The 21,116-nt window shown below is 38.7% G+C and overlaps 1 protein-coding gene across 1 annotated transcript; it reads left to right on the top strand.

The window, feature by feature from the left end:
* Positions 1-9,542: 9,542 nt before the first annotated feature.
* LOC126584924 (auxin-induced protein 15A-like) lies at positions 9,543-10,782 on the top strand. The gene has a single exon (XM_050249297.1). It carries the CDS (start codon positions 10,058-10,060, stop codon positions 10,355-10,357), a length of 300 nt encoding a protein of 99 aa, XP_050105254.1. The 5' UTR covers positions 9,543-10,057; the 3' UTR covers positions 10,358-10,782.
* The last annotated feature ends 10,334 nt before the right edge of the window (positions 10,783-21,116 follow it).

The raw sequence follows: 21,116 nt of genomic DNA, 5'->3' as shown, positions 1-21,116 counted from the left end.
AGAATCCTATTTTTCATGCTCGCACAAAGCATGTCGAAATAGATTATCATTACATACGGGAGAAAGTGTTAGCCAACCAAGTTGCTGTCCAATTTGTGTGTTCACAAGATCAGGTTGCTGATATTTGTACCAAGCCTTTGTCCAAATCCAGATTTACACTTCTCAGACACAAACTCTCTCTTCGGCTACCTCATTTTCGTTTGAGGGGGGATATTAAGGATGAAAGTGTAAATATCTCTTCAAGAGATAAAACTTAGAGACTAAGTAATTGTTACAGTTTACTAGGACAGTGAGTAACTGTTAGTATTTGTTAGGACAATTTGTTAGGCTTGTCTTACATGTATATATATACTCAAATGTAATATTATTGAGTGAAGTAAATGAAAATACATTTTCTAATACCAATAGTATTCAAAAAATTAAGTTCTCATGTGTATATAGGGATTGAGTTTGGTCATGTTCATTAGAAATCTCTCTAAGGATGAGTTATGCGAGCAGGAATTCGTACAAACCCATGTGTTTTGGTAGATCTTTTTTTATTTTTTATTTTATTTTTTTAAAATCTCTCGTAGAACACAATCCTTGTGGCGGAAGTTGTTTTGTATGATCAGTGAATCTAAAAATGTAAGGATTGTTACAGAAGATATATTGATAATAACCTGCTAAAACAACTTCCGTAACAAGGATTGTTTACCATTTTGGCGGAAGTTGTTTAGTAGGTTGTTATCAATATATCTTCAGTAATGATTTGTCCCCAAATATTTCGGTTTTTATAATTTAAAGTGTGAATTTACGAAAATGCCCTTCGAGGCAAAAACGTTGACTTTTGTTGACTGCTTTGTCGTGTCATGTAAGATCCGTTTCCTTGATGTATCCTTGTAGTACTTGTTGTTACGAACACATGGGTACAAGCAGAATCGAAATTGGAGTTACGATGAACATTTAATAGAATTACAAAGTCGAGGGGCAAAGTAGTCAATTCACTATTCTAGATATTAAGGTTGTATATTTTATTATTTTATAATTTTTGTGGCTGTGGGGTCCACACCCCATTTCCCCTTCTTCCCCATGTCTTTCCCCCCACAGTCTCTAGGACTCTCTCGAACTTTCCCTCCCTCTTATCATTCTCTCCGAGCAACACCCACACACCACTGTGACCTCCACCACCATGGCTCACTCTCCGACGACCCCATTACCCTTGGGACCTCCCCATAGCGACCCCAGACCGGTTGAGGCTCCTCCTCTTCTATCTTTCTCACTGTACAATGTTGCTGCACTGTTCCCCGTATTTTCCGACGAGATCTCATAGTTCCAATCAAGGTAAGCCTACGTTCACCTTTGCCGTTATTCCTTCGTGATTTAGAAGCAAGACGTTAAATTTCTGATTTGATGAGGTTGGACACAGATTCAACGAATGAGGAAAACTCCCCTAGTTTTCCTACGGCTTTTAAGAAGTTTTCCGGCCAACTCCTGCCACAGTAGAACCTCGTGCTGGCATATTTCTCTTCCTCTTCTCTTAAGCTTCATTTTGGTAGGAAGAGTGTGAAAAATGGTTGAAATTTGGAACTAATTAGAATCGTCGAAGTTTTCTGGCCAAGGAAAGGCAAATCTGGCTTTCTCCTTTGTTAGGTCTGGCGGGGGCTGTGCGACCCGTGAGCCTAACTGGGTCGACCTGACCCGCAACCTAAAAACCTGATCCAATAACCGGCCTAAACCTTTGGGCCATGTAACCTAAACCCTTGTCTTATTAACCTTAACTCAGCCCAACCCAACAACCCAAAGCCCAGATTCGACCTGGACCTAATTCTAGTTTCCATGGTCGGTGCATAGGTGCACGTAGAAAGTTGTTATGGCTGGTGCGTGGAGCACACGCGCCTCCATTGCCGTCCACTGCGATGACGACGAATTTTTTGGCAACCCAGCCCGGTGCGTGGCAGCATGTGCGATGGGCCACGGGCTGCTGCTCCGTGGCGACGCGTAGGGGAACCTGAGGTCCTTCCTTAGTTTTTTCGACGTGCCGAATCTGAATCCGCTGTTAGTTTTCGCAAATTTTATCATTTTAGTAGAGTTTTATTAAATGGTCTCTTTTTGTGTATAGGTGCATTGAGTGGAAGTGACCCCGTCCTCCCTAATTCGAGCAGCTCCCCTGCAATGAAATACTGTGAGTGGACCCCTTCTCAAATTACAAGTTTTTATAAAATATTAGGCTTGCATGCATTTCATATTTCAATAATTGAGTATGTTTTATATTATGTTTTACTGATTTCTATAGTTATGGTTTACGGAGAATTTATGATTTATTTAAATTGCTTTTACGAAATATTGATGATTTATCGAATTTACGTTTTACTAAAGGCTATGAATTATTGGATTTTCGTATATGGAATTCTATGGATTTATGAATATGATTTAATTTGGATTTATGAATTGATGTTTTGAGCTTTTAAGATCCGGATTTGATATGAGATTTTTGAGATACGTTTTCGGTGCTTATCTAATGGGTTATCATACAGCACATACACACAACTGAGTCTGTAGATGTCTATGGCCATAGGACATAGTCGAGGATATTTATGACATACTCCTAGCTTCACTAGCCACAGCTAGTGTCGGTGTGTTATGTTATATGTATATGTTTCTTCTCTAGCGTAACCCAGAGTCGTACAGCTTCACCTTCGGGTAATGGACCCATTATTTCTTCACTGGCGTAACCCAGTGTTGTACAGCTTCACCTTTGGGTGATGGACACACTATATATATGTGTCTTCTCTGGCGTAAACTAGAGTCGTACAGCTTCACCTTCGGGTGATGGTTATGCCTTTGGGTAACTATGATATCCCTAGTTGATTACCTCATTGATGTGATTTACGAATGTTTTTCATGGCATGCTAGGGTTTTTAGAAAACCTATTATATAGTTCTATATGTGTTTTCAAAACAGAGGATTAATATGTTCAGAAATAAAATGGTTTTCTTATCATTAGTATTAGTATTATAAACTTTGGTTCACTCACCCTTTGTTTTGCGCCCCCTTCGGGCGTTAGAATTGAGGCATCCAATCCTGGCGTCAGGGCACTTACGCATAGGTATCTTCAAGTCTTCTCTGTGTAGGATCCATTCTTTTGTTCATATCTTTTTATAGTTTTTTTTTTCACATTATTCTTGATTAGTTGTATACTTTGAACATGTTTCCACATTGACATATTTTTTTCTAATTAAGTATTTTATTTGTATGCATGTTTAAAATGGCTTCGTCACCCTCGGGTGTCGGCCAGCATATGCCTATCCTGATATTTGGTGATATCGGGGTCGGGGTGTGTCATGTTAATGGAGTTGCTAAACCAAGAGAGTTCAATCTACTTAGTATGATAGCAGATTTTTCCTTTAGTTTCTTAGAATGAGTTGAAAGTGCTTGACCATCTAAAATTGAATCATCAGTGTTCCTTCCCTCTAGTGTTCCAATAATACGGTTTTCTGGTTAGATCACATAGAGTCAAAACAAGATGAGATCTAATTTCGTTTACTCGTTGATGAATCGACGAAGCCACATCCCTTCTTATACATTAGGCCCTATATGCCAGATTTTCATAGCACCACACATTCTTGTTTGTCAATTAGCATTTATTAAAATTTGTTTACAAAGAAACGCAATTTATCCACAAATTTTTGTTTGATAGGGCATATGATGCACTACTGTTGGTCTAATAACCATAGTAGTTGGTTAGTTGGTTATACAGTTGAAATAGTTGGTTAGACAGTTGTAAGGTTGTTAAGTAGGATTGGGTTGTTAGAAAGATAAAGAATATGAGAAGGGTAGTATTGTACTTTTGTAACTGTTAGTTTTCTCTACATAAACGAAATGTGTAAGGCATTTGGGTTGATCTTTCATCTCCCAAAAACATATATTGAAGAGTTCATCATTCTCTGTAGCTTCTTTCTTTCTCTAGTTTTTCACAAGCTATTCTTTTCTTTATCTTTGTTAATATGGTATCAGAGCCGGTGTGCGTTAGTCACCGATTGTGATCCTGGTGTGCTCTGCTGCTGTTCGTTGCTTCATTGGGGGTTCGGTTTGGTGGCTGTTCGTTGCTTCATTGGTGTGCGATTGGAGCAAGATTGGTTTTCTTTTCGATTTCGGTTCAGGTGGTTTCTGAATTTTTAGCTTCTTCAGTTTAAGCAGAGTAATGATTTGATAGAGTTGGGTTCTTTTGTTGATTTGTATATGTTGATTTGCTGCGATAATTAGAAAGCATTGTTTTTGCTGGAAGTGTCATTCTTTCATGCATTCAAGAAGGTGTCATTCCTTCTAAGTCAAGAAGTTGTGTGTTCAAGAAAGTGTTAGTCTTTCTTCTCAGAGTGTCAGTCTCTGTGCATAATCTCAATTGGTAATTAGTTGTTATTGCTTGAAGATAATCATGGGTAGTCCAACTTTTAAAGTCGATGGAATCCTGGGTATGCTTACTATCAAACTAAGAGATGATAATTTTGCCAAATGGGCATTTCAATTTCAGTTTGTTTTGAGGGGGTATAAATTGTTTGGTCATTTCGATGGCACAACTGTGTGTCCATCAAAGTATGTGGTTAATCCAGAAGCTGGGGTTACAAAGGAGATTACTGAGGCGTTTATGGATTGGGAGTCTACAGATATGACGTTGCTTAGTTTACTTCTTGCCACTTTAACTGATGATGCGATGGAGTATGTTCTTGGGTGTAGGACTGCTCATGAGGCGTGGGTCAATTTGGTTGATAGATATGCATCTGTTTCTAAGTCTAGGGTTAACCATCTCAAAACTGAGTTACATACCATTAAAAAAGGATATGATACAATTGATAAGTATCTCTTGAAGTTGAAAGGTATTAGGGATCAACTCACTGCTGCAGGTGAATCTGTATTTGACAATGACGTAATAATTGCTGGGCTTGCTGGGTTGCCAAAGGAATATGGGACTATTCGTACAGTCATTTTGGCCAGAGAGTCATCTATTTCCTTAAAAGAATTTCGAGCACAACTATTGGGGGCAGAAAGGGAGATTGAAGGAGAGATTAATGCTTTGTCTCAGAATTTGTCTGCGTTATATGTTCAATGTTCGAGTTTAAGCACTGGTTCAAGTTCCGCTTCATCTTCAAATTCTCAGGCTCATAATCATATTCCTGCCAGTACTGCGGGAACAATTACTGCGGTGCCATATGGTTCTACTTCTCAGGGTCCCCAAACTGCAGTACATCAGTCTTTGCCTTTACCACCATTTCAATATCCTGTCTATCGTATTCCTTCACAGTATCCAGCATGATATCTTCCACTATCACAATCTCTTATGTATCCTGGTGAGTCGTATGGATATGGTTTTATTGGTCATCCTAGTGATCCAAATACTCATGCTGCACAGCTTAATGTGGGAGCTCAATTTGGGCCTCGAGCATCACATGAGGGTCAATACAGAGGCAATAATTACAGGAATAATAACACTTTCACGGGACGAGGATATGGTTCAAGCAACTCACGGCCAAATGGTAATAATTCTTGGTCTGGGAGTACTTCTACAAGGACAAATGCTGTGATAGAATGTCAAATTTGTAACAAAAAGGGGCATACTGCAGCCAATTGTTATCAGAGGAACATCAATGCTTCTACTTCAAACTATGTTGTTGAATGCCAAATCTGTGGCAAGAGAGAACATTCAACACTTGATTGTTATCAACGAAGCAATTATTCATATCAAGGGCAGCTTCCACCCTCATCATTGTTTGCAATGCAGGCTCAACAAACCACACCATTTGTTCCTCAAGATGCCTGGATTGTTGATTCCGGTGCATCTCATCATATGATAGCTGATGTTAATTCCTTGAATCATGTCACACCTTTTGAGGGTACTGACAAAATCACCATTGGCAATGGTACTGATCTATCAATCCAAAATATTGGGTCAACTACTTTACAAACTAACAATCACTCTCTTATTCTCAACAAAGTATTACATGTTCCACATATTGCGCGAAGTCTTTTATCTGTGAAACAACTCTGTGCTGACAATAAGAGCTGGTTTATATGTGATGAATCTGAATTCTTTGTGCAGGACAAGAAGACAAGGGAAATAGTGTATCAAGGAAAGAGTAAGCCTGAAGAATTGTTCCAGATTCCGGTTGTGCAAAGGCAGAGAGGAGTACAGTCGATTACAAGTAGTCCAGTTGCTTATGTGGGTAAAGCTATCAAATGTGATACATGGCATCAGAGATTAGGGCATCCTACTCCTGAAATCATGAGTTGAATGTTACAAAAGTCGAATATTGTGGCTGATAGAGATAGTAAGTCTAGTGTTTGTGTGTCTTGTATTCAGGGGAAAATGTCTAGAACTCCATTTCCAATTAGATCAGTTACTTGTACTTCTCCATTTGAGAAAATACACTCGGATGTTTGGGGTCCTTTTCCTGTGAAGTCCTTAGAAGGTTATAGGTACTATGTAACTCTAATTGATGAATATACCAGATATGTGTGGATTTTTCCGATGAGTAATAAATCAGATGTATTTCAAATCTTTGTGAGATTTTATAATTTTGTCCTTACTCAGTTTGGGGTGCACATCAAAGGTTTGCAAACAGATGGTGGAGGAGAGTATGTTAGTAAAGCTTTTACTGATTTTCTAGCTAGCAAGGGTATAAGTTCATTCATTTCTTGTCCATACACTCCACAACAGAATGGAGTGGCAGAAAGGAAACATCGCCATATAGTTGAAACTGCAATCACACTTCTCAATGCTGCTGGTTTAACTTCTGAGTTTTGGTATTTTGCATGTGCACACTCTGTCTTCTTGATTAACAGAATGCCATGTAAGATTCTTTCTTTGTCCTCGCCTTATCAACTGCTATATAGGAAAATCCCTGATGTACACTCACTCAAGATTTTCGGATCAGCTGTGTTTCCTTGGTTAAGACCATATGCAGCAAATAAATTGCAAGCCAGATCTGCTATGTGTATATTTTTGGGCTATTCTATGGGGTATAAAAGAGTTATCTGTTTTAATATGCAAACTCGGAAGTGTATTATATCTCGACATGTTGTGTTTGATGAATCATGTTTTCCTGGGAAATTACCTAAGGCAGTTCAGTCAGGTGGGGTACAAAGTCATGAATCACAGAGATGTACACCAGTGATTATACCGGTTCCTTTATATCACAGAGAGCATGTCAATAGTCCAATGCATGAGTCTCAGGTGCTTGCACAAGATTCTAGTTCAGCTGAGGTAAATGTAAATCGACATCAGTCTCCATTTATCTCCCACAATGATACTGCAGTTGTCTCGGATTCTCAGGCAATTGAATCAACATCAACACCAGGCTTTCCTCTTTCCTCTCACAATGATACACTTCCCTTGCTTCCTGTCATTGATCCTGCATAGTTACAGGTAGTTCTACCTTTTGATGCTTCCTCTTCATCTGGTGCATCAGATAATGTTCCGATACGTTCTCATGGGATGCAGACTCGGTTACAAACAGGTGCAATCCCAAGACAAAGTTATTCTAACTATCTGGCCTTCCTACTTGAGTTGTCTTCCTTACAACTATTGGATGGTAGTTCTGATAATCAATGTTTACATCCATGTCATGCTGGTTTCTCATTTCTGGCTCATGTCTCTGATCATGAAGAACCAAAACTTTCAAAGGTGCTGCCAGTAAGAAAGAATGGCAGATTGCTATGCAGGAGGAATTTGATGCTCTCAAAGCTCAGGGAACTTGGATTTTAGTTCCACCTCCATCACATCGAATGATAGTTGGTAGTAAGTGGGTTTATAAGATCAAGAAGAATCCAGATGGGTCTATTTCCAGATTCAAAGCCCGATTGGTTGCCCAGGGCTTTACACAAGAACATGGTCTTGACTACTCTGAAACTTTTAGTCCTGTTGTTAGACATACTACAGTCAGGATTATACTTGCACTTGCTGCTCAGTTTGGTTGGTCTTTGCGCCAATTGGACGTTAAAAATGCTTTTTTACATGGTGAGTTAGAAGAAGAGGTTTATATGCAGCAACCCCAAGGTTTTGTTGATCAGGAGAATCCAACTCATGTTTGCAAATTAGTGAAATCTCTCTATGGTTTAAAACAGGCTCCTAGGGCTTGGAATTCTAAGTTTACAAGCTATCTTCCAGCCCTTGGGTTTACACCTTCTTTTTCTGATTCAAGTCTATTTGTCAAGACTGATAATGAAGATATTATTTTGTTGCTGTTGTATGTGGATGATATCATCCTTACTGGTTCCAATTCCATAAAGGTACAAGGCATAATCAACAACTTGGCAGCAGTGTTTGATCTTAAAGATATGGGGCGTTTAAGCTATTTCTTGGGTTTGCATATTCATTACAATGATGATGGGTCACTGTTTATTAACCAATCCAAGTATGCCGCAGATTTGTTGAAAAAGGTAGGCATGGAGTCTTGTAAGCCCACATCTACTCCTTTCAAGCCACACACACAGATTCTTGCTGGGGAAGGTACATTGTTATCTGATCCAAGTCAATATCGAAGTGTTGGTGCCCTTCAGTATTTGACTTTCACAAGGCCTGATCTTGCTTATTCAGTGAATATGGTGTGTCAATTTATGACAGCACCAACTGATGCCCATTTTCATCTGGTCAAAAGAATCCTCCGCTATATTCAGGGAACCATCAGCTATGGTTTATGTTATACTAAAAGTGACAATTTCCACATCAATGCCTATTCAGACTCTGATTGGGCTGCAGACATTACTACTCGACGATCACTTTCAGGTTTTGTGGTCTATATTGGCTCTAATCCTGTTTCATGGCAATCCAAGAAGCAATCTACAGTATCCCGAAGTTCTACTGAAGCTGAGTACAAAGCTTTGGCACTCTGTGCAGCTGATGTGTCATGGATTCGATTTGTGTTCAAAGATATTCATCAGTTTCTTCCTCGTCCTCCTGCTCTTCACTGTGATAATCTGTCAGCCCTTGCCTTAAGTTCTAATCCGGTGTTTCATTCTAAAATCAAACACCTTGATACAGATTACCATTTTGTTAGAGAAAAGGTCCAAAAAGGTGACATCAGTGTTCATTATATTCCAACAGATGATCAGGTTGCTGATGTATTCACCAAGGGATTACATAGTCCTGTTTTCTTGAAGCATTGCTGGTTTCTTGGTTTGGGATTGTCACCGATTGTTCAGCAAACTAAGCTCGGTTGCTCCATGCTTAGTTTGAGGGGGGAGTAATAACCATAGTAGTTGGTTAGTTGGTTATACAGTTGAAATAGTTGGTTAGACAGTTGTAAGGTTGTTAAGTAGGATTGGGTTGTTAGAAAGATAAAGAATATGAGAAGGGTAGTATTGTACTTTTGTAACTGTTAGTTTTCTCTACATAAACGAAATGTGTAAGGCATTTGGGTTGATCTTTCATCTCCCAAAAACATATATTGAAGAGTTCATCATTCTCTGTAGCTTCTTTCTTTCTCTAGTTTTTCACAAGCTATTCTTTTCTTTCTCTTTGTTAATATGGTCCACTGGTTTAACAACCAGTGTGCAAGCAATTGTTTATTCGAGAACATGTGGATGCAACAAAGGGTTATCCAGTTGTTAGGAGGCCTAATCCAGAAAAGTAATTCGTGATTAGTGATTACCAGGCATGTCTGAAGCAAAATGCCTCTTATCTAACAGGCGTAAATAACTCCACTGGAACAAAATTCACACCTAGTGGTCCTTGTGTTGCCTGTTATCCGGAGGAGGTAGGGAATGCTGCTTCCACACAACAATCTGTCAGAAAAATCTGTCGGAGTAGGAGTTACGTTAGGAGTTAGGTGAGCAGCAAGACAAGACCATGTGATTTGGTATAAGCTAGTTTCCCTCATCGTTTGTTTTTGCAGCGCCTCTTGACCAATAATTTCATGTACCATATGAGTTTTTCGCATACCCTTTCATCTATATATACACGTGATCAAGTTCACAATGGCATTAGCAACTCAAGTCTCCACCTTCCTAAGAATCAAAGCATTCTCTTTTTTCCAAGTCCTTCCAATTCCTTTTCTAGTTCTTTTTATCCCCTTGAGAACATAAATCCATGGGTTTCCGGTTGCCTGGAATTGTTAGCGCCAAGAGAAGTCTCGTCCGGTCTCTATCTAATTCAAAACAGACAGCTTCAAAGACCGTAGATATCCCAAAAGGCTATTTTGCTGTGTATGCTGGGGAGAGACAGAAGAAGCGGTTTGTGATTCCAATATCATACTTGAATGATCCTTTGTTCCAAGATTTGTTGAGTCAAGCTGAAGAGGAATTTGGATATGATCATCCCATGGGTGGTATCACAATACCTTGCAGCGAATACACTTTCCTTCATCTCACTTCCCGTTTAAGTGTGTGAGTGAACACTAAAGAAGTGAATATGCGATCCACTTTCATGTCCAGAAGGATCCTCACTTTGGAACTCACTGAGCTACGATGAAGGAGAGGCTATGGTCAATCATCCACTGAATCAACTCACATCCAGTGTTGAGGTGAAGCCATCAGTAATACTGAAGCAGCCAGCTGTGATCTGAGAAGAAAGTCAGAAAATTAATGAAGCAGACAAACGAAGATACTCATTCAAGATATAATCAACAAAACCCAACTTTCCAAAAACGATGACTCAAAACTTTTCCACAGGCGCCGTTCAGAGTATCTGACATGGGAATTTAAATTAACCCAATTGGTTTTATGTTGGCTGCTCTAAGTCAATTAAATGTAAACTGCTCCGCTGCTCTTGAGCAAAATATATTGGAATATGAAATAAATTTATATCTTGATCCAGTTTTTTTGTCTTGATATTTTAATTATACTTCTAGCTTTGGTGCCTTAAAAAATAATTATACAATGTAATCTATTATATAATTAAATTATCAATGACAACAGATTTTCTCAAGAAATGACTTTCAATTAGTTATACTTTGTACTTCATATAAATCTGTGGTGCCTCAAGTATTAGTGTTGGGCTTCCACTCAAATAAAGTTACCAGATATATGTGCTAGACACAAATAATATGGGGAATTTCTACACAATTTGCCTTTTATCCGATAATTTAATCCTATGACTGGGTAAAATGTTTTCACCGTGTCAGTGCAACTTTCAGATAAAAAACACTGGGATTGTCGTAGAATTTTTTTTGAAATTTTCCAAATAAAGTCTTTCAAAGTTCACAACTAAATGGATCAGCCCTTATAGTAGGTAATACTTAACATACAGGTCTTAATAGACTTGGAAACATTTATATGGAAAAGTTGTATATGGCAGCAAATTGTGTTTGAATTGACAAGAGACATAAGCATTGAAGGGTCACATGGCCGTGTCTTCCGTCGCAGTCTAAAAATTTGGTAGCAGTTGAGTCTATATACTTGTTGGTGGACCTTGTGCCCTACCAATTTTATGACTACCTGCAAACCACAAAATGTATTTGAAATTTTAGAGATGTGTGGATAGGAAAATCCCCTTGAGACTTCCTTTCAATACAGGATTTTCAGACGCATTTGTCCACGATTACTTAACAGAACCAGATTAGCATTCTTTTGATGGCATCAATCTTACAATTTCAGACGTACTATGACAAGTTAGCGGCAGTATGTACCTACTGCATGTCCAATATGAATCACTTTACGTACGTAAAACTCTCAGCCAGCCCAGGAACATTGCCTCACCTGATTAATCAACTTTTTCCTGCAAATTGTTCTTTCAAGAGTCCGGTAGGCAATTAAATATTTCCTATTTCAGGTCCACTGATATTTAGCTTCAAATGGTGCTCGAACATTAAATCAGTACAATTTGTTGGTTACTGTCTCATGGAATCTTCTAGATTGCCAAAATAAAAGAAAACACCTCCACAGCTTGTTGAGATCGACAGGATAGAGCTCACACGCTAGTGTGTCCCTCATTGTTTCCCGTCTCAGTGCCTCTTCACCAATCACTATACCTACCTATGGATCTTCTGCACTCTCTTTCGTCTATATAAACATATGGTCAGAGTTCATCCTGAACAACACAGGTAATCTTCCCTTCCTAATAAGCTCAAACTTCCTCTGTTTTCCAAGTTCTTTGAAATCTTTTGCTTCTTCTTTTGCCCTCTTGAGAATATAGAGTCATGGGTTTCCTTTTGCCTCGAATTGTTACCGCCAAGAGAACTCTCATAGAGAGTGAAGGACATAGGTGCCATGCTTGTCAACGTCAAAAAAATGTCAAATGTAAATTTAAAGACTTATGTGGCAACTTCAATTTTTCTTGTGCTCCAATCAATATGTTTTTTCTTATGCAATTAATATTTGTAGGACCCAATCTTCAAAACAAATAAATAAAAACTAATTTTCATGATTTATGATTGGTGCATTACTAGGACCCACACAATAAAACATCTAAAATGTGTTTTGACTATAAAGAGCAATATTGTAACTACAACATCTATATATATTACTTAGTGGTTAAGGAATCTGTTAGTTTGTTATATTCTTTTTCCCTTAGTAGTTACAAGGTACTTGTGTATAAATACTCGAAGTGTAACATTATTCTTTCATGAAATGAAATCATATTTTATCTAATATGGTATCACATGCCTTTTTGTCTCACGACTTCTCTTTCCTTGATCCCAAATCTCTCGCTTCTTTTTGCAAATTTCTTTTCTGATTTCTTCATCATTTCTTTGATCGTGATCATGTTCTTCAATCTTCAGTCACCAATCTCTGGCAATGGCAACTTCTGCATCTCCTTCATCGAAATTGACTTCTCCTGTTCATCCTCTTCTTTCTACACCTCCAAACCCTAATTCTTCAATCTATGCCTCAATCACGATCTAGAACATTGGATCCATGGTTCCAATCAAGCTCACCACAACCAATTACTTGACCTAGAGTGGTCTATTTGCTCCAATTTTTCGTCGTTACAACCTTACAAGTCTCATCGATTATCTATGGCGGCTCCACCTTAATTTCTTCTTGATTCTTTGGGAAATCGCATCATCAATCCTGCATATGTTTCTTGGTATGAGAATGATCAAAATACTCTCATCTAGATCAACTCAACACTCTTTGAATCCCTAATTCCATATATAGTTGGTGTGAATTCAGCTCATGAACTCTGGGCAAAATTGGAATCAAAACTTGCCACGGCTTCTCAATCTCACATCCATAAGCTTTGATCTTGCATTCGTAATCTTACCAAAGGTGATTCCATTGCTGCTCAATATCTTCAACAAATTGAGGCAATTGCTGATGCCCTTGTTAGTGTTGGATCTCCAATTGAAGATTCGGAATTGATCTATGTCACTTTTCATGGCCTCCCTCATGAGTTTAATTCTTTCGTTGATGCTATACAATTTCGACTTGGATCCACAACAATTGATGAACTACATGGTTTGCTTCTTAGCAAAGAGATACAACTAGTTAATCGCAAGAAAAGCATATTTGAATCATTATCCTTTCAGGCTCTCAATACTTCTGCTGTAATGACTCGTCTTAAATTTTTACGCTTTAATTAATTAGATTATGAAAATACCCTTAACGACAAAAGCGTTGATTTTCATTAACTCTCGTCTGTTGACATGTAGGATTTTTTCTTTTAATTTATTCACGTAGTATTCTTCGATACGAATGTGTGGGCGTGAATGGAATCAAATTTAGAGGTAAAACGAACCTTCTACGAATTTTTGAATGTCAAGGGCATTTTTGTAATTTCACAATTGAAGATATTTCTCCACTTTGGACCATTTCCAGGCCGACATGTGGCAGATTCCCCATTTTTCTGTGGAGTTCTTTTCTATCTTGAGTCCCATTTTTCTCTCTATTATTTCTTTCCTATCTTCTTCACCTCACTCACCGTCCTCACTCACCTCTCCTCTCTCTCTCCCTTGCCACACACACACACACACACACACACACACACACTGACACCTCCACACCTGCAACCTCTGCAAGGTAGCACCCCCACTATCATCCCTTGTGATCCTTGTGAACCTTAGAACTTGAAAATAGGAGAAAAATCACTTGAAAACACCTTCATCGTGTTGCACTGTGCAAGGGACTTCTCCAACAAATTATCACCATTTTCGGCGAAGGCAAGCCTCAAAATTGGTCCCTATCATTGTAAATAGTGTCTAGGTTCACGATTAGTAAGTTTTGGGGTGATTTTGGTGGTGTAGCAACTCGGAAAACACAAGGGAAGTCACTGCAAAATTTGGAATTTCGAAATCGTGATCATTTGTCCATCTTCTAGCCATTTTTCAGGCCAACTCCGATCTTCGTTGGGCCTTCTAAGGGTATGAATATCTTCTCCACATTCCTAACTACATTTTGGCTTTTGAATCACTTGATTTGTACTTGTATTGAGCTTGGAATAAGCTCTTGAAGTTGGAAGAAAAATATGGAAAAATTCCAGAAATTCGAAGAAAGCGAGTACAAGTGTACTCGCAGCACATGGGCTGCGCATAGGGTTGTTAAGGGTCGGCGCGTGGAGTGCACGTGACTCTGCCAGAGGCACTATACTCTATTGTAGTCCATAGTGGCGACCATGGCTGCTCCGGTGAGTTTTTCGGTGACCCATCTTGGTGCGTGGTGACCCCGGTCGCCACACTGCAACGGTGTGTGCGACAACGCGTGGGGGAACCTGAGGTCCCTCTTTAGGATTTTCGACGTGCTGAATCTGAATCCGCTGTTCGTCTTGTGAAATTCGATCGTTTTAGAAGAGTTTTATTAAATGGTCTCTATTTGTGTTTAGGTGCGTCGGTTGGAAGTGATCCTATCCTCCATAGTTTGAACCACTCCCCAGTAGTGGAATATTTATGAGTGGACCCCTTCTTAAATTGCATGTTTTTATAAAATATTAGGCTTGCATTCTTCTACATTTCATGGATTAATTACATTTTATACTATGCTTTACGAATTTCTATATTTATGATTTTGGAGAATTCATGATTTATTCGCCTATATGAATTAGTTTTGATTTATCTATTTAAGGTTTATAAAATGGCATGTTTATGAAAATCACGTTTATGGAATTGCTTATGATTTCGAATGTTGAGATTATGGAATTCTAAACTTGGCATGGGTTTTTGAGGTATGTTTTATGTGCTTATCTAGTGGGTTATCATACAACATATACACAAAACCTAAGTATGTATACGTCTATGGCCATTAGACATAGTTGAGGATATTTATGACATATTCCCAGCTTCACTGGCGAAACTAGTGTCGGACAACCTCACTAGCCACGACTAGTGTCGGTGTGTTATGTTATTTATATGTTTCTTCTCCGGGGTAAACCCAAGTTGTACAGCTTCACCTTCAGGTGATGGGGCCTACCATATTTCTTCACTGCTGTAACCCAATGTCGTATAGCTTCACCTTCGGGTGATGGTTATACCTTCGGGCGACTATGATACCCCTAGTTAAGTGCATCATCGTGTTGATTTTGGAGACTCATTGGTTTGCCTTAGGGTGTCTATGGTTTTCTTCTTCTTCTTCTTCTTCTTCCTATTATTATTATTATTATTATTATTATTATTATTATTATTATTATTATTATTATTATTATTATTATTATAGTCCACTTACCTTTTGTTTTTGAGCCCCCTCAGGACCTAGTGACGAGGAATACGACCTAAGCTTCGAGGCATTTCCTTACTAGTGAACTTGTGTTCTTCCACTTGCGTATGGCTTCTTTATGAATAATTGTAACTTGATGTCTTACCTTTCACTAGTACTTCCGTTTAATGGTATGCTCTGGACATTTTCTTTCAGATTTGTGATCGTTGGACATTCTGTTTCATTCATGTTTAATTCGGAACATTATAATTGTCTCTTTAGCATTTGTATATTTCTTGTGATTGTTGTTTGTTGTATGACTTTTGGAATATATGTTTCCTTTATGTTCTTTCATATTTATATATTCATGACTTTCGTCACTCTCAAGTTTCAGCCAGCACATCATTTAGATATCTAGGTTGAGTCATGTTAGTTTGGTATTAGAGCGCTGTTGATTCAATTTTATTGATTCCGTCTTATCGATTTGGTCTTATTGATCTGATTTTGTTGGTTCCACTCTATTGTTTCATTGTTGTTGGTCCATAGCATTCTTAGGATTCCATTCTACTTTATTGACTGTAAATTCTTCCATTGTTGATTGTGAAATCTTTTGTTATGCTAAACTTTATTTTTGGTTGTTTCTTAGAATCATGAATACTTTTGGTGGGAATGTGCCTCGTGGTAGTAATGTACCTCGTTGTCCACGTATTGGTGTTTTGAGTGGGTTTCAACAATTGGTTGTTGCTTTGCGACATGCGTTCTCTAGGAATAATGGACAGAGCCACACTTATGTGGAAATTGCTTGAAGCCATGGTGTTACTAATTTAAATGTCGTGGGCGAGTATGAGGAGGCCGAGGATTGGCTTTGAAAAGGTTAAAGATATTTTTGAAGTTATGAATTGCCCTACAGAAGAGCGGGCGAAGACAACAGGACATTTCCTTAGAGGTGGTGCAAAGATTTGGTGGGAGTCTACGAAGCGATCTCGGTCATCTAATCCAACAATGACATGGAGAACTTTTTGGAGACTCTTTGCAAACTATTTTCTATGTCCCCAATATAAAGCAAGCAAGAGATAAGACTTTTACGATATACGCCAGGGCAATATGTTAGTGATGGAGCTTGACTGTAATTTTAGACGTTTGGCGGGGCATGTCTTCTCCGTTTATGAGCACCCTCAAGAGATGATGAACCAGCTTAACATTGCTCTAGCTAATGAGATTCATCTCATAGGTCAGCACTGCAGTATGATTCTTATGAGAGTATGATCCAAGCAGCCTTGAGAGTAGAACGGTCATTTTTTACTTCCAGCAATCAAAATTAGCCTCAAAATCAGTTTACTCGGGGTCGAGGTTTTTGATCTCGGAGCACCTAAGAACGGTCCTCATCTTCTAATATCAGCCCTAGACATTCTTTATCATTCAAGCATCATGGTCAGGGTTCCGAATCTTCTAGTAAAGGATCAGGTAATGAGGCAGCAAGGTAGTCTTTCAACCACTTCACACCCGTTGTTATGTTGTGTATGCGTTGTGGCAGATGTCACCTGGGAAATTGTGTTACAGGGAGCGATTCATGCTTTAGATATGAAGGCACTGGACACTACGCTCGTGATTGCCCTACTGGTCGACCTACCGAAAGGATTGCATCTGGTTCAGGTTATGGATGAGGCAACAACTCGGGTACTTAGAACCAAAGTCAAGGATAATAATAGAATTCAAGAATAGCTTCTGGTAGCCGTACTCAGAGTAATCGTGCAAGCCGGGTAATCAGGATTTTTTCACTCGTGAAGGTTATAGCAACAGTGTGGGACAGCAGGTTACAGGATGTATTAATGCCATGACATAACATGAGGGTAAGCATGACCCCAGAGTAATCACCGGTATGTTATTTGCTTTTGAACGTTAGGTTCGTGTTTTGATTGATCCGGGGACTACATTTTCATTTATATCATCACAGTTAGCACGGGTCGTGAACTCACAACCATCTTAAATTGGTTTTGATAAGTTCATATAGTTACCTTATGGTGAATTATTTTGTTCTAAGTGGGAATTTAGAAATGTCCAGTTTACGTAGGAGTACTTATGGAGGCTAATCTGATTCTTTTTAACTTGGTAGAGTTTGATCTTATTCTAGGGATGAACTGGTTAGCTAAGCATGACATGTGAGTTGTAGGCATAAATTAGTGACCTTTCCCCGACATGTACAACCAGATGTTGTGTTTTAGGGAGAATGAAGAATTCTTCAGAATACTATTATTTCTGCCACCAAGGCGATGAAGTCGTTACAGAAAGGATGTGAATGATTATTGGCCCATATGGTTACACATGGTGAACATTATATTGGTGTTAAATATGTGTATGTTATGAATGAGTTCACCGATGTTTTTCCTGATGATCTACTTAGGATGCCACCGGCATGAGTAGTGGAATTCACCATTGACTTACTTCCAGGTACTAATTTTATTTCTTTAACACCTTATCATATGACACTGGCCGAGTTAAGAGAATTAGAGATTTAACTCCAAGAACTTTCAGATAAAGGTTATATTCAACCTAGTATGTCTTCTTGGGTTGCTCTTGTTCTATTTGTGAAGAAGAATGATGGGTTGATGAGACTCTGTATTAATTACCGACAGCTTAACCAAGTTACAGTAAAAATTCGTTATCCATTACCTCGCATCGATAATTTGTTCGATTAATTGAGGGGCGCTCACGTATTTTAAGATTGATCTCCATTTGATCTATCATCAGCTACTGATCCGAAAAGAAGATGTTCCGAAGACTGCTTTTTGCACTTGATATGGGCACTACGAATTCTGTGTTATGCCAATTGGATTGACAAATGCACTCGCAACCTTTATGGACTTGATGAATTGAGTTTTCATGCTGTATCTTAACTGGTTCATGATTATATTTATCGACGACATCTTAGTCTATTCCAACGACGAGGCTAAGCATGCGAAACATTTGAGGCTCGTGTTGGAAAAATTGAGAAAACTTCAGCTTTATGCGAGGTTCAGCAAGTGTCAGTTTTGGCTGGATCAGATTAGTTTTGTCGGACATGTCGTTTCTGTTGAAGGAATTTGTGTGGATCCTCATAAACGTTCTGCAGCATTGGAGCAATCTAAGAATGTTACTGAAGTTAGAAGTTTTCTTGGTCTAGTTGGTTATTATCGACGCCTTGTGTAGGATTTCTTGACGATTGTTTTGCCGCTTACCATGCTGACTCAGAAAGGCATGAAATATGAGTGGGACGAAGATTGTGAATGGAGCTTCCAGGAGTTGAAATATCGCCTTACTCATGCCCATGTCCTCGCTCTTACGGATGATGGCGGTGAATTTAAAGTTTATAGTGATGCATCTTTGTCAGGTTAGGGCTGCATGTTGATGTAACATGGAAAAGTTATCACATATGCTTCCAGGCAACTTAAACCTCACGAGAGGAATTATCCCACTCACAACCTAGAATTAGCCGCTGTGGTGTTTACGTTGAAAATATGGCGGCATTATCTTTATGGCGAGAAATGTCATATTTTTACGGATCATAAGAGCTTAAAGTATGTTTTCACTCAGAATTAGCTTAACCTGAGATAGTGGAGGTGGATGGAACTCATTAGTGACTACGATTGCACTATTGAGTATCATCCTGGACATACAAGTGTTGTAGCTAACGTTCTTAGCCGGAAATCTCACGGATAACTTGCCTTTCTCTGGGCTGTTCATGTTCCAGTATTATTTTCTCTCAGAGGAACTGGTATTTCTTTGATACCTGATCCATAAGGAGTAATATTGGCTCATTTATAGGTTAGATCGATGTTGGTGGATTTAGTACGAGAAACTCAAGAACACGATCAACAGTGTGTAGACTTAAAAGAACAAGTGAAAAATGGGTTAAGACGGGATCTGAGAATATGGAAACATGAAATCTTGATGTAAGGAAACATGTTATTTGTGCCTAAAGATAATGATGCAGTGAAGACGGAGATTCTTGATGAAGCGCACAAGTCGACATATGCCATGCATCTGGGTATTACGAAAATGTATAGTCTGTCAACAAGTAAAAGTGGAAAGGAAGAAACCCGATGGACTACTGCAGAACCTTCCGATTCCAGTTAGGAAATGAGAGGATATCATTATGGATTTTGTGTATGGGTTACCGAAGACCCGGTTGAAGTATAACGACATATGGGTGATTGTAGATAGACTTACTAAGTTAGCTCATTTCATACCCGTCTGATAGAATTATAAACTGGAGAAGTCAACAAAGCTATTTATCGAAAACACCATTAAGTATCACGGTGTACCTGACACCATCGTATCAGATCGAGATCCAAGATTTACCTTTAGATTTTGGAAAGCATTTCATGACGCCTTGAATACTAAATTATTGTATAGCACTGCTTACCACCCACAGATAGATGGTCAATCCGAGAGGACGATCCAAACTCTTGAGGACATGTTGAGGACATGTTAAGGACTTGCGTTCTTCAGTGGAAGGGTAGCTGGGATGACTATTTTTCTTTGGTTGAGTTCACCTACAACAACAGTTATCACTCTAGCATTGGTATCGCACCATTCGAGGCATTATATGGTAAAGCGTGTAGGACATCACTATGTTGGACCGAGGTTGGTGAATGAATATTGATAGGACTAAAAATCATTGATACTATGAATGCCAACATCTAGATGATAAAAAGAAATTTGAAGACTGCACAAGACTGATAGAAAAGTATCGCCGACCATCATTCTAAGGATCGAGTATATGAAGTTGGTGATTTTGTATTCTTGAAGTTGTCACCTTGGAATGGTGTTGTTCACTTTGGTAAGCAGGGAAACTTGAGTCCTCGATATATCGGCCCTTACAGAATTACATAAAGAATTGGTGTTGCTGCTTACAGATTGGAATTACCGCCTGAGTTATCACAGATACACGATGTATTTCATATCTCCATTCTTCAAAAGTATGTACTAGATCCATCATATATTATACAATCGCAACCATTAGAAGTGAAACAAGACATGAGCTATGCGTTTCAATTAATTAAATTACGAAAACACCTTTAATGACGAAAGTGTTGACTTCTGTTTATTCTCGTTCATTGACATGTAGGAACTTTTCTTTTAATTTATTCATGTAGTATTCTTCGATACGAACGTGTGGGCGCAAACGGAATCGAATTCAGAGCTAAAACGAAGCTTCTATGAATTTTCGAATGTCGATGGTATTTTTGTAATTTTATAATTAGAGATATTTCTCCACTTTGGACCATTTCCAGGTCGACATTTGGCCCCTTTTTCTAGGGAGTTGTTTTCTGTCCTAAGTCCCCTTCTTCTCTCTATTATTTCTTTCCTTTCTTCTTTACCTCACTCATCTTTCTCACTCACCTCTCATCTCTCTCCCTTGCTGAGCACACTCACACATGCATACGTACAGTCGAGGGCATTTTTGTAATTTCATAATTGGAGATATTTCTCCACTTTGGACCATTTCCAGGTCGACATGTGGCCCTTTTTTCTAGGGAGTTGTTTTCTTTCCTGAGTCCCCTTCTTCTCTCTATTATTTCTTTTCTTTCTTCTTTACCTCATTC

Source organism: Malus sylvestris, chromosome 10, assembly GCF_916048215.2.
Source record: "Malus sylvestris chromosome 10, drMalSylv7.2, whole genome shotgun sequence".
Taxonomy (NCBI): domain Eukaryota; kingdom Viridiplantae; phylum Streptophyta; class Magnoliopsida; order Rosales; family Rosaceae; genus Malus; species Malus sylvestris.
Note: the sequence above shows the minus strand (reverse complement) of the source record. Positions and strands in the feature narration are given on the sequence as shown.